This window comes from Hippocampus zosterae, chromosome 10, assembly GCF_025434085.1.
Source record: "Hippocampus zosterae strain Florida chromosome 10, ASM2543408v3, whole genome shotgun sequence".
NCBI lineage: Eukaryota > Metazoa > Chordata > Actinopteri > Syngnathiformes > Syngnathidae > Hippocampus > Hippocampus zosterae.
Genome location: NC_067460.1, coordinates 4,860,954 through 4,875,319, shown reverse-complemented (window position 1 = coordinate 4,875,319; position 14,366 = coordinate 4,860,954). Strand labels below are relative to the sequence as shown.

At 43.6% G+C, this 14,366-nt stretch overlaps 1 protein-coding gene across 4 annotated transcripts in view; it reads left to right on the top strand.

Annotated features, from left to right (window-relative positions):
• The first annotated feature begins 2,071 nt into the window (after positions 1–2,071).
• Positions 2,072–14,366, top strand: part of LOC127609110 (alpha-2-macroglobulin-like protein 1) — a 254,157-nt gene continuing 241,862 nt past the window's right edge. For all 4 annotated transcript variants that reach the window (XM_052078831.1, XM_052078833.1, XM_052078832.1 and 1 more), the window contains exons 1-20: positions 2,072–2,236; positions 2,483–2,663; positions 2,864–3,020; positions 3,631–3,683; positions 6,316–6,484; positions 6,570–6,654; positions 6,810–6,927; positions 7,016–7,130; positions 7,218–7,327; positions 7,544–7,699; positions 9,534–9,767; positions 9,914–9,977; positions 10,229–10,374; positions 10,506–10,655; positions 11,376–11,558; positions 12,391–12,472; positions 12,702–12,843; positions 12,956–13,181; positions 13,618–13,744; positions 14,122–14,243. In XM_052078831.1, coding sequence (XP_051934791.1) covers positions 2,154–2,236; positions 2,483–2,663; positions 2,864–3,020; positions 3,631–3,683; positions 6,316–6,484; positions 6,570–6,654; positions 6,810–6,927; positions 7,016–7,130; positions 7,218–7,327; positions 7,544–7,699; positions 9,534–9,767; positions 9,914–9,977; positions 10,229–10,374; positions 10,506–10,655; positions 11,376–11,558; positions 12,391–12,472; positions 12,702–12,843; positions 12,956–13,181; positions 13,618–13,744; positions 14,122–14,243 — 2,703 coding nt within the window. In that variant the 5' untranslated portion in view covers positions 2,072–2,153. The remainder of the gene's footprint in view (positions 2,237–2,482; positions 2,664–2,863; positions 3,021–3,630; positions 3,684–6,315; positions 6,485–6,569; positions 6,655–6,809; positions 6,928–7,015; positions 7,131–7,217; positions 7,328–7,543; positions 7,700–9,533; positions 9,768–9,913; positions 9,978–10,228; positions 10,375–10,505; positions 10,656–11,375; positions 11,559–12,390; positions 12,473–12,701; positions 12,844–12,955; positions 13,182–13,617; positions 13,745–14,121; positions 14,244–14,366) is intronic.

Here is a 14,366-nt window from a genome sequence, read left to right as displayed (position 1 = left end):
GTCCGATGCACCTGAGGCACTCATCCACAATATTGACATCAAGGTTTTGGCAAATGCTTCAGAGGATAGAATAGTCAGACCGCATTGATGTCACATTGGAGAAAAACGTTCCACTTCTTGACAAGAACGCAGAATGTCGAGAGTCATACTGGATGTTCAAAAAAATTTTTTTGAATCTTCGACCATTGACTAAACATAAGCTTTGAATAACCAAACACAATGCCACGGAATCACCAAATCAATTGGGAGATTAAGGTGATTCGTAAAAACCTTGAAATCGCATCTTAAGTGGACAGGGAGCCAAAGCAAGTTGACTCTTGTCGTGCAAATATGATCGAACTTTCTCGTCCTTGTCAGGAGTCTACCTGCAGCATTGTGTACTAATTACTGACTTTTAATGCTCCACGTGAGAAAAACCGAAAACAGTATATTGCAATAATTGACGCATGAATTATGATATATGCGTCACTAGCTGATAGAATGTGACGGACCCGGACGATTTTGCGAAGGTGAACAGAAAAGAAACGCAGTTCGAGTAATATGAAAAGAGGGATTTGAGTCAAAGATGAGTCCAAGATTCTTTTTACTCAATCGCTTTGCGGAACCGTTCTTTTTTCCTCAAATAGGTGTCGATGACAACCATCTTAGTTTTATTGAAAGTCATCCTTTGTTTAATCTCACCAACACCTTGAGAAATTAGTTCTTCCCCTTGGCAATCCTTATCCAGCTCCACTCTTGTGGGTCTATTTTGTTATTTGGTGTCTTTTTTTTGGTCATGGCTCCAGCTTGTACCACCATGAGTTTTCCGTAACTCTTTGTTGGTCATTCAAGTCGAACATCTGTCAATTTTTTTAACCCCGTTTATTACGTGGTGCCAATTGATTAAAAACACAACAACAACAACATTACATTGCTTTATTTTGTTGAGTCCGCTTTGAGGTCCAAGATTAGGCCTTGATGCCTGACTGAAAAATCTCTCCCCAGCCTTCGCTGTATGTTGTTGAGGAAACAGACAAAATCAATGGTCAATGCTTGAAAAGAAGTGCATTTGCATGGTAATTTGTGAGTCAAATTCACATTTTGTGCCTTGTATAAACAGCGCCATTGCCAGAAAATTTTCAGTGGGATGGCCGGGGGCTGCCATCTGTTCATTTTTTTTCCTCACACTGTCCACAGTCAGGGATTCATGAAATAAAATTTGCACATACCCGTAATAATGACATTCACGCTTACAATGAAGCAGGATAAAAACAAAGTAAAAAACATTTTGCGGAGCTTAATTTGCTCGCGAATGCCATTTCCTTTGCAGTAGCTTTGCTTTTGTGTACTCTTTCATTCTAATTCATGCCCCCTAATTCACGAGAAAATTTATATATTGACTGGGCTGGGTCAAAATTTTCCGCAAGAATATTATTGTGAGTGAAAAATTTACTTTTGTGCAGCGACAACTGCCAATAACATTATTCAACGTTGAATAATGTTAACCATGTCGGCCCTTTTTTGATGGCCATCGCTGTTAAAAAGTGTCCCTGGTGTCACTCTTTACTTCAAATATTTTCTATGATAAAAGAGCAAAAATTCTGATGATTAAAACCGTTCCATTTACTTCTCTTAATTTCTGCATAAGCCAATTTGGGCCAAGTCGCGTCACAAAAAGTGGCATAAAAATCTTAATTCATAGAAGAGTCTTCTAAACCTTTGCTCATTTTATTCATGGTACAATTATTCATCGATTGATACCCTCTCTTTTCACATGTAGGTGGGCAGATTTTTTTTGGAACGGACCTGCATAGTGGAACTCATTCCGACCTCAGGTTTGGGACAGTTGTGATACTGGTCCGGCCACCGCATGCATTATTACACCCATCACCCCCCTGCCCTCCACTCTGACATCTCTTAAATTCCCCAGAATTGGAGCTGGAAGGTCCTGTTTGAACTTTTGGGGAGTAAAACTAGTTTGGCAGCAGGGTGGGGATTGCAAAGTAAAAGGGAATGTTGGGGGCAGTGTTCATGAAGCTGGGGCGGGCGGTTGTGGTGGATTGGTGGTGTATAAAAAACACAAAGCCCAAAAGGTTTGCATCAGTGTCCCAGAGCACTGGTGCAGAAAGCCTCACCAACCCGTCGGAACAAAGCGCCGTGTGTGCTGCGCAAACATGGCACCTGTCCTGCACACCGTGGCGGTCATATTTGCATCTTTCTTTCTGCAAAGTGCATCATCGGCTCATCTCAATGACACGTAAGTAGAGCCAATCTTGACTTTTGCCTCAGCTGAACTCTGGCCGCAGCCCTTGACATACCGGTAGGTGCTCCCACAGAGGAATGAAGATCGTCAGCGTTCATTTCAAACTTTGACTTGAAAATGGATGTCTGACTTTTGACGATTTCATAATTTGCTCTCTATGCTGTCTGCCCCAGAAATTGCTGCGATGTGACACTCGAATTGTTTACTAGCGCATTATTGGCCTTCTCTCCCTCTGTGCAGCATCTTTGCCGTGACCGTGAGCTCCCAGGTGAGAGGAGGGTCGCAGGAAACATTGTGTGCCCTCATCCAGGGGCCTACGGAGCCCGCCGCCTTGACTATCACCTTGGACACAAAATCTAACAGCACCGTTATCCTGGAGAAGGACGTCAACCAGGACTTGTACCACTGCCTGAAATTTCAGGTGCGTTGTCATCGACCCAAGTGTAAATCCACGTCGAGACCTGCAGAGAACAGAGACCGGTGAACATCATATCTTTGCAAGTTTACAGTCTCTCTGTTGTCTTGCCTGTGTGTGTGTGTGTCTGTGTGTGTGTGTGTGTGTGTGTGTGTGTGTGTGTGTGTGTGTGTGTGTGTGTGTGTGTGTTTTCCCTGGCACTGTAGGTCCCGATAGTGCGCACTCGTACTGTGGCAACCATAAACGTCACTGTGAAAGGGGAGAATGCCACCATGAACAAGAAGACCAAAATCCTCATTCAGCCTCCTGCGTTCATCCACATTGTCCAGACCGATAAGCCCATCTACAAACCCGGGCAGACCGGTATGGATCACCACTATCTAAATATTGAGAGTTGAGTGACTGCATTGGGGCAAGGCAGGAACGTTGAATCAATTGAAACTCCAAAAGAGGCGATGAACTGAGCTGTCAAGGAGAACTGTTGCTATTTGTGCATCACTTCGGAATCCTTGCCAAAGGCCCGTTCATGCTGTAGAGTTGTTGGCCAATGAGTAATGGACATTTCGTTATTTTCTTGCGGTGGACATTCTACCATCTTTTCAGAAAAATCCCCTGAAATCCAAGGTCACAGGTCCGCTCATTAGTGACAAACGGGTGAACACCTCATCAGTCTCGCCTTCTCTCTGTGGCTGGTTAGTTTTCCTCAGGCGCAGTCGCTGATTCCAAACCAAATTTGAGACACTAAATGGGGCCAGAGAGTGCACATTTTTTTCACAGATTTTACTTACTCCTGCCGTGGTCAAAGTCATCATATCACAATCTGAGTCCTTTCCAAATACATTTCACATAGAAATTGTCGACCTCGACAACCCACCGAACAGAGCGAAAAATGCCCTCCTTCCGGCTTTCCCTGTATGTCATGTTTTTAAAGCAATTGCTCGAAACTTTTTCTCCTTGTGACATTCCTTTACAGTGCAGTTCCGAATTGTTTCCATGGATTCCAATTTCATCCCCGTGGACCGCCTGGTAAGTTCTCAAAAAGTTTTGAAGTGACTCCATCATGTGTGGAAATGAAAAAGCGCAAGACAGCACACGAGACGGGAGAAGTCAGTTGTGCACAAGTCAATTGACAAAAATGCATGTGACCCTCCTATCTGAACATCCTATCCGGCTGAGGGATTTTAAAGTCAGTTGTCAATGTATCATAATTACTGCACCTCAGGCCACTTAAATTTTCCCTGTATCATCTGCCAATTGATCTTTGCATCAGAAAAACTAACAGTGAGTTCAAAACAAACATGACGGCAGGCACCGTGAACAGGTTTCATTCAGTGATTTGTGAATGGTCGAGAAAAAAACAGAAGCGCTTATGAATGTGCCTTTCAACTATAATGCCTAATCGGTCCTTGTGTTGTTTGCAACTAGACTTAACAATACTGTACAACATACTATTGCAATCTAAAGCAAAGCACAGACATTGGATTTAGTTTTGGTGTTCATGAAGTCACCTTGCCAAGGGGATACGTTCTCCCGCTGAGGATTTGTCGGCACTGGGCAGGTGTAGCGATTTAAATTGACCGGGTGAATGCTGGTCTGTCAATCATTATGTTTCAGGCAAGACATTGGCAGTGGAGTAAAGGACAACAAATAACTCAAATTGATTTTCACCCGGCTTTTCACCCGGCTCCAAAATGGATCGAACATTTCAAAAGCCAACACCTGGTTCGATCACACAACCCGGCATTTTTGATTGTGGACAGGGAAGTGGGGAGAATGCTAGAATGCACGACGTGCAATCAAAGAGCACCAATGCCAACGTGTCATGAATTGGAAAAAAATGCGCTCCAACATACAACAATGCTGCACGCGCTCTGACAAGCAGCTACTGATAGTAAAGGGCTCCTTATGGACAGCTTGATGGACTATATTGAAACGTTAATCTTGTCCAAGCAATGTGCAACACTTCTTTGTAAAATTAAATGACAAGTAATTTTCAGATACTGTTCACGCTCGCAGGGCGGCCCGGTAGTCCAGTGGTTAGCACGTCGGCTTCACAGTGCAGAGGTACTGGGTTCGATTCCAGCTCCGGCCTCCCTGTGTGGAGTTTGCATGTTCTCCCCGGGCCTGTGTGGGTTTTCTCCGGGTGCTCCGGTTTCTTCCCACATTCCAAAAATATGCATGGCAGGCTGATTGAACACTCTAAAATTGTCCCTAGGTGTGAGTGTGAGCGTGGATGGTTGTTCGTCTATGTGTGCCCTGCGATTGGCTGGCAACCGATTCAGGGTGTCCCCCGCCTACTGCCCAGAGACGGCTGGGATGGGCTCCAGCACCCCCCGCGACCCTAGTGAGGATCAAGCGGTACGGAAGATGAATGAATGAATGAATGTTCACGCTCGCCTCGCTCAAGGTACACATATGATGTTGTACGGGTGCTTTATTCGAGGGGATAATGTTTTATAATTCAGACATATAATTATTTCAAATGTGTGAAAAAAATATATAAATATAAATTAACCATTTGCATTTGGAATTATGCCCGCTCATGTATGTATGTTTTTATTTTGCATGAAGCCCTGCATATGGTAATGTCAGCGTCCAATAACATTCCTCTGATGTCATTGCCAGCATACGTTTTCATGAACATTTAAACTGCGATGTGATGTATTTCCAAGAAACTGTCAGTCACGAGTCTGACTTGTCCGTTTGTTCTTTTTCAGTACACGTTGGTGGAGCTCCAGGTAAGAATCCCATTTTGAGCCACACCAACAACTGTGGCTGTATGTCCATAGACGGTGCACATGCGCTTGCCGTAAAAAACGGCACACCTTCAGGTCGCTGCCATAGCAAGTCTAGTTTACCGTGTTTGGGAAACAGGTAGACTGTGTTTGTGCCACGCTGGGTGTTACAGTTGAACGAGGGGGTATTTTTCTTTGACATAAGACAATTTGGGGTGACTAAAAGTAGATGTGACTTTAGAGCAGGTAAACCAGGTCCAAGTTGTGGTGCGGTGAGAGTAATGTGACTTTGGTGAATTTGATCCAGGTGCAGGCAGACAGACTATACGCTCAACGGACATGTGTGATGGATGTCATTGTATTTCATTCATGGATATCACAACAGCATGGATAGAACCCCATATGAAAACCACCCACCCCCCTTGGCCGTGACACAGCTGTGCGGGTGGAGGGTGTCAAAACGGTCGAAGGTGGTCTCCAATCGCCCTCTTTATAGTGGTGATCTGTAATGTGATGGCCCTTGCCAACATGACATCATCCACCTGCGGAGTTCTGCCTGCAGTTCCTTGTGAGCGTATTGTGTGTGTGTGTGTGTGTGTGTGAATCATTGCTGCTTCCACAATGTCGAAGAATGTTTGCGACTCTCCGACACTTGATTGACAGGGAGTGAGTGGAGCCACCTCCATTGGCCAGGAATTTTTCTGTTGTGAAAATTGGCTTTCCCACATTTAACAACAAAGGGCTAATTGGAATTGGAAAGGAAGCTTTTTTTTTTTAATTCAACAATGATCAAAGCTGGAATTCTCACTAAACACTAGCTACAGAAAATTAAAAGAATTGTGCTGTCCTTCTTCAAGTTGTCTGGTGATGGTCACTTACAACACCACGATGACAGGGGGCTTTTTTTCTGTCTGTCCATGTAGGACCCCAATTCCAATCGGATCGCACAGTGGTTGGATAAATTTGTTTCGGCGGGAATCCTTGATCTTTCCCATCCCTTGATTGAAGAGGCAACACAAGGAACCTACGTTATTACCGTCACCACGGACAAAGGAGAGAAAATCTCACACAGCTTTGACATCAAGGAATATGGTCTGCTATAGTTGCGACACAATGGTTGTGTTCGCTTCAGCTTCCTTTTTTGGTTCATGAGCATTTATTCTCGTTCTTTCTTTAGTTTTGCCAAAATTTGAGGTAACTGTTGACCTCCCGAGTGTGATCTCAATCTTGGACCAGGAGGTCACGTTCAAGATTTGTGGAAAGTAAGTGTTTTAAAACTGAGTGAAAATATTTGACATCAAATGTCTTGTCATTTGTCTGAAACGTTAATTTCCGAACAGCACTCACCATTGCTGCACGTGAGCAATATAAATGTTAAAACTGTCTGATTGTGCTTTCCTTTTGCTTCTCCGGTCAGATACACTTACGGGAAGCCAGTTGTTGGCTCAGTCAAGGCGGAGTTTTGTCGGAATGCTGTCCACTCTTTCTTGCATTCCCCGTTTAACACAAATATCTGCAAGACATATAAACTGGAAGTGAGTAGCTGACTTAGAACGAATATTGTCTGTCCCTTCGTGTAAATTCATGAACTGCATTAGTGAAAAAATTGCAACACTCTCCCAGACCGATCGCAGCGGCTGCACTGCACAAAATGTGAGCATGGTCGATTTTGCCCTCTACAATCATTTGTATGAGGACCGTTTTGTGGTGGATGCTGAACTGGAAGAGCGTGGCACAGGTAAGCCAGTGAAACGTTTTACTAACCATCATGTTGCCGATCCTACTTGATGACCGGTTCGAATGATGAATCCGATTTCCCATTTAGGTGTGATGGTGAAAGGTACAGGGCGGACACTCTTCAGTGCCATTGTCAGAGCAGTTACTTTTGAAGATGTGCCCCAATCCTACAAGCCTGGCATCATATTTCAGGGAAAGGTACTCACTATTTTTCAAGTGGTATGAAAGCCAACGTAAGACCATTTCCAACTAATGAGTCCAAGGACAAATAGCCTTCAAGTTCAAGTATACTCAAGTCCAGAGAGATTTGGACAGTCGTGGTCATAGATTTGGATGACAGTCATCACAATGTCAAGAATCCATCCAAAACCTGAAATGGCTCAACATTTTTTCCCAAAATTTTCTTGTTTGCAGCTCAAATTGACTGGACCGGACAACAAACCTGTCGCCAATGAGTCTGTCTACTTATTCAGCCCGAACTCTCTCACTTTTAAACTCACCACAAACTCAGAAGGCATGGCTTCCTTTACACTGGACACCAGCAACTGGAGCGGCAATGTCAACCTCAAGGTTTGTGACTAATGTATTGTTTTTAGGCTTCTGTGGTGCACATTTGAGGAATGAAGTCCTTTTAGTTTTTTGGTTTGTTTGTTTAACCAACACAGTCAGAGGCTAAATATGTCAAGATAAGTACGAGCAAAATGTTATCATCTAATGTCCTGCAATTACTGTATTTTTAGGACTATAAGTCAACTTGGTTTCATAGTTTGGCTCGTCCTCTGATTTATACTCAAACGTAATTTGTATATTATGAGATTACAATTTGGCCTAGCACCACCTATCCCCGTTCCCTACGATGTGTTCTGAAATTAATTCTGATGCCCTAATGCCCAAAGTGCCCTAAGTGATGTTCAAATGTGTTGTTTGGTTATTCAGAGTGCCCAAAGCGTACCGGAATCCAGTGTGTCAAGGACGGCAGGATGCAGAAATCAATGGGATCTCTGCATCCTGACTCCAACAGTACACACAACACACATCATTTCCAAACACAAACAGGCATGACAAAACTTCCGTTTCCCGCTACGTCAAAGTTTTTGTTAGCTCTCGGGAATATTCCATAGAAAGGTGGATTCCACAAGTGTAGACACAGAAAAGGTTTTGAATTTATAAAAAAAAAGTGCATTTCCAAAAACGCAAGACTGACAAAGTACAAAACACGCTGGTCACAAAGAACCAGTAAATAAAGAAACAAACCAAAAAACACGTGCAAAAGGCCAATTTAAATAAAAACATTCAGAGCTTGTCACAGGAGAATACCTGTACTTGAACCGAGGAAATAAGAAAAAGGAAATATAAGGAACTACGTCAACAAGAAACGTGAAGAGAAGCTATGAGGCAAAAACAATGAACGTCGAGAACGGGTGTCCTCAAGCGCTTCTGTTCTGCCTGCTTTCTTGCTCTCCCAGGAGCAATACACCTGATTTAAAAAATCAGGATCATTGTCATGCTGCTTCAGAGCTGGTTGATAAGCTGATCATCTGAATCAGGTGTGTGTGGCCAGAAGAGCTGGAAAGCAGGCAGGATAATGGGCCTCCAGGCCCGGAGCTGGACATGCCTGGTCTAGGACATTACAGGAACTTGGAGATTCGCATCGTGAGAAAGGCTGTAATCATCCGACAGCCAGTTATCGTTGGGGCAATTTTTAAAGGCAGCTGGTAACGAGGCACAATGAGAGACAGGTGCGGCTCATGAGGAACCGCCCAGTCTCCAGCAGAATACTAGAAAAACAAAACAAAGCACAGCGGACAGGATCACGAGTTTTTGATTTAAAATGGCTTACTTTCACTATAATAATGTGACTTATTGCAGCCAAAGGTATCATTTTGGAGCTTGGTGGTGCTTTCGCCCAGTCAGAGCAACCTGTGGAGCCCCAGTCAAGCCCTCCAGTATTTTATTTGATATTCTAAAACATAAATCTTTAAAAAAAAGAATTTTGACACCCCACTTCCCCATGCAATGGTCAAGCCCCCCCCCCCTCCCCCCACACACACACACTATTCCCAGGAGAGAAAATATAAAAGATCCTGTAGCCATGCCTGGCCGCTTCCATACATATTTGCCACCAGCTTCAATCGTTCATCCGCAAGTAGATTGGAAATATGGTGACGTATTTTTGTCAGATCCAGTGCATACATAGTGAATTTTTATGTCTTTGCGTCGGCCAGATGTCTCTCCCCCCTTAAACCTGGAAATTGACTTCTTCGTCTGTGTGAAAACTTCTGTGTGCATTTTGATTGCCTATAATTTGCAGCGTTGCCACATAGCTCAACAACCAACGTCATCCTAAATTTAAAATAGCGACTGGCTCAGAATTTCACCATTGTTTTGTTTTTTGTGTTTACAGGCCATATCCACACTGGACGATGACAAAGTGTACATTCCAGAAATACGGAAACCGGAGTACATACCAGCCTATCATGGCATTCCTGTCTTCTACTCAAAGAGTAGGAGTTTTCTGAAGCTCATACAGGTTAGCGAGAAGATCTCCTGTGACAAAGACGCCGTGGTCCGAGCTCGGTACATCATCCAGGGAGAGGAGCTCAAGGAGGGACAGATGACCTTAGACTTTTTCTACTTGGTGAGTCCAGTTGGTCTCTGTACTGGCAACTTCAGCCTGCACAAGAAATTCGAGCTCCGTCTAACAATCACACTGAATACACCCGTTTCAAACGTGTGTGTGTGGGTAAGGTCAGACTTGACTTTGATTCTATCTGTACTTCTTAGGTGATGTCCAAAGGAACAGTTGTGCAGCATGGTCATATCCCGATGTCTGTTACAGTGGGCTCAGGTAATCTTTAATGTGAAATATTTCATTGTGAATGTGTCTTCACAAGGTATGCCTGTTTCATTGCACATTTTGATCATCTGATAGATAGATAGATCAATAACTTTTTCATTCTTCTGCTTGGATGTTTTGACTTGTCAGTCAAACATGCTTTCGAATGTAATTTCATTGCAAAATCATGAAAAGTGACTGTTTTTTTCTGGTTGAAACATTGTGGATTTCATTCTGCAACATCTTGTTCTTGCCTCTGTCAGTGAACAAAGGGGAGGTGACCATCCCCCTCCATCAAGCGATCGACCTGGCGCCCTTTGCACAAGTGTTAGTTTATACTGTGTTGCCTGGTGGCGAGGCTGTGGCTGACAGCCAGAACTTCCCCATCGAACTCTGTCTCAAAAATAAGGTTGTACCTGGTGATGATCAAACACACAAATGATATATACTTAACCTCTGAATGACACTAATGTCATATATGTTGTAGAGAAAGAGATCGTTTGAAATCGCCACTGACCCCAACTGTTGCCTTTTGTTCAGGTTTCTCTTGAGTTCCCGTCCGTCCAGGAGCTTCCATCAGAGAAGACCACATTGAAACTCCAGGCTCAGCCTGGCTCTTTGTGCTCTGTTCGAGCCATTGACCAGAGTATCCTATTGCTGCAGTCAGAGAGGGAACTCACAGTTGACTCTGTAAGACAACTTCAACTTCAAACCAAAACATGCATCAACCCCATTTCTAAAAATCCGAAGACAACACGTTGTTTTATGTAAAGGTTGCACAGGATAGCACCTTGCCTCAGAAAGAGAATGTTCACGGTTGAAATCTGTTCGCTGGGGCTAACCTAAGACTGGCACATCACCGTTTTTAATGGCTTGTGTGATGGAGTACAGTTTTCCCCCAAGTCTGTCTGGAACCGCATTAAGCGGAGAACATCTAACTTTCAGCAGCAAATTAGCAGTCAATTTAATCAGTGTCTTGACTCCAGAGAGAAAATCCGACTCACTAAATAGAACCAGCAACTGAAAACGAATACATATCTGTTATGATGCACGTCAGCCAGGAGGCTTGGCCGACAAAATCAAAGGTAGCGTATTTTCCAAGACACAGAGACAAATAACAAATCACACCAAGAGTTTTAGTGTTCCATGCACTTTTTTGCAATGGGAAAGCAAATCACTGGACCCATAGAAAACCCACACAGGTACAAAAGGGAAATGCAAACTCCACAAAGGCGGTCCAGAGACCAGATTCAAACCCATGACATCTGCACTGTGAGGCAGATGTACTAACCTGTCGGTCACCATGCTGTCCTCCCTAGGATAACCTGCTACCAAAAACTGCTCCTCAAAATTAGAAAGTTGCACTTCAAATTAAGTCATTGATTTAATCATGTGTTTCACTTGGTGTAGGTGTACGATCAGCTGCCTCTGCAGAAGCTGACGGGATACCCAGATGAGATTGAAGACTTTGAACCATATCCCTGCTTTACGGGGCCCACACCAGAAATCCCTGAAGAGGAGATACTGATGGCCGGGAGCTCACTTTATTTTGGACCAACCACTCAAAAAGATGATGTTTTCAGCATCTTCAAAGTAAGGCTTTGGACTTGACTCTTACTGAGCCTACATCAAGTACGACTGTGTTATTTTTAGGGGACGTTAATATCGGGCGCACTCACGATCGGTGACCTCCTGTTGCAAACTCATTGTAAAGTCTAAATAATCTGTCGAATAAGCAAGGCTCTTTTATTTTGAAAATTGTGTTTTGGATAGCCTATTTCTTGTGTCACATTCGGTGTAATGAATGCTACGGTTGTGATGTGTTTGTGTATTTGCATGCTTGAGTGTTAGAAGTGTAAGAGAAAAGCGAGCGTAGCTAAAAGCAACAATGTGTTTACTATTGTTGGCATCGGGTTTTTTCACAGTTGATGGAAGATGAGGACTTTTTTTTTCACTTTGAATGATTTGAGGGTCCCGACCTTTGACATCAAGTACACAAGGACCACACCTTGACGTAAAGTACTCAAATGATTCCCCCAAATTGAATGTGTCAAAGTGGAGCAATCAGTCAGGTGCCTCGTGCTGCGTCAACCCAGACCTACCGTTTTCAACTCAAAGATACCAGATATGACTGGACTAAGATTGGACAAGTCACACATAGGATTAATTCTATCGATATATAGCTGGAGGGCATTCCAAACTGAAGGACCGGCACCAAAAAATGAAGTGTGAGTTTGTTCCTGCAGACAATGTAGTTCGCAGATTATTTGTGCGTTGATTGAAAGAAATCACTTCCTATCTGAACTTGTTACGTGATGGTTCTTTCAACAAATCTGGTTACGATTAATCGATGGCTGGGATGTATTGCAGTTCAGGCTTTCGTTTCTCTCCATAATTGATGAAGAAATGTCATTCTTGATTTCAGGGGATTGGAGTCAAGCTTGTGACAAATTCTGATGTGAAGAAACCCTACAACTGTCTACTTAGGGATCCGTATTTCCCTGGAGGTGAGTTTGCAACAGTAAAAAAAATCATCTCTCACTCTATCTCGATTTTGGCGCATGAGCCGCTTGCTGATTTTTCATTTGAATTCATCTAGTTTTGTTCCCAAATTCCACCACTCTAAGAGTTCCACTCCCTTCAACTGTGGAAATAAACAGCCACTATTTGTAGAAAAAGCTCAAATTATCCAACGCAGAAAACTGAGCATTGCTATATTTCAATTTATCTTCATAGGTGATGCCGTAGATGGTCTGGTTTTCAAGCCCACCAATGTGATGGCGCACCCTGGTCAAGGACCGGAACCCGAGGAGGACAAGGAGGAGACCCTGAGGACCTTCTTCCCAGAAACATGGATCTGGGACCTCGTTCCTGTTGGGTAAATATGTTCAAATGGCACATAATCACAACTTTATTGAAAAGTTAAGTAGTTCTGTGAGGTCTGAGCTTAAAGCAACTTGGTGTGCGTGCAATGCCTTGCGTGTGTTTAGAGACGCAGGTACAGTGAATGTGGAGAAGACCGTCCCAGACACCATCACCAAGTGGGCCGCTGGAGCTTTCTGCGTCTCGTCTGTGGGCTTCGGCGTGGCGCCCACCACGGCGCTGACTGTCTTCCAGCCCTTCTTCGTCAGTCTCACGCTTCCCTACTCTGTCATCCGTGGGGAAATGTTTACTCTCAAAGCCACTGTCTTCAACTATCTCTCCAAGTGCATCATGGTAAATATCAACGACTCATTCAAGAAGTAACATTTTGGATAATAATAATAATAATAATAATAACAATTATTATTATTATCAAAATAGATATATTTAGAGACATTTTGGATAGGAATCAAAATTATTTTAGTTGGTTCCTTGATGGAAACTGGCATCTCTGTCCCGGATCACAGACTCTCGTAGTCTGCAATAAGCTTTGAGAGCCAAGACCGCCTGTACGGTTTGTCCATTGCGCATACAAGCTTTCTTTGTTTACGGTTTGTGTACAATGGCTATTTAAGTGAAGACACACCTGTTAAAAATGGCACCATATATGATTTTTAACTGCCCCCACCCCATGTACTAGTAGAGATGAGAACCTCCAGAAGGACTTGCTGTATTCTTTTGTACATGTTTGCCTTCTAACACTGGCAAATATGTCGCTGTGTGTCTGCAGGTGAAAGTGACACTGGCTCAATCGGACACGTATACCTTCAAAAACTGCGACGGCTGCCAATACACCGTGTGTCTGTGCAGTGAGGAGAGCAGAACCTTAACTTGGATTGTCACTCCAACCGCCCTTGGTAGGAATAATGACATCACTTTACATTATTTTGCCTTCTGCATCTGCCTACGACGACTGTGATTTTTGGCTAATCATTTCAGGTCATGATTTCATTTTATATGGACAATATATTTTTTATGTGGAATAATTCCACATAACCCCTCAAGCAGAAATTAAATGAACACGCTGTCGACCAGACTGGTCATGTTTGAAATTAATGACAGTGACTAAGACTGGAACCTAGGCGAAAAATTTCCTAGAAAGGGGTGGGAGTTCCATATCAACCCGAAAAGTGAATGAGTCCAGAAAGATGTACACCGTCAATTTTTTTGAAGCTTGGAGTGAAGACGCATGCCTTCACGCAACCTCTGAATAGGACTGTTTGTTTGCACTCAGGCAAGATCGATCTGAAGGTGAGCGCTGAGGCCATGAGGACCAGATTTCTGTGTGGCAATGAGGTGGCTTCTGTCCCTGACGTGGGCCGCATTGACACCGTGGTCCGCAGCCTGCTGGTTGAGGTCAGTTCCTGTCAGATGCTCCAGATCCGACTGCACATGACTGCGTTGACAGAACGTCAGCAGATGTGATTGTGGAAGTGCTGGCGACTGCAAGGGCACGTTCACTGACAGGGGTCTGAGAAA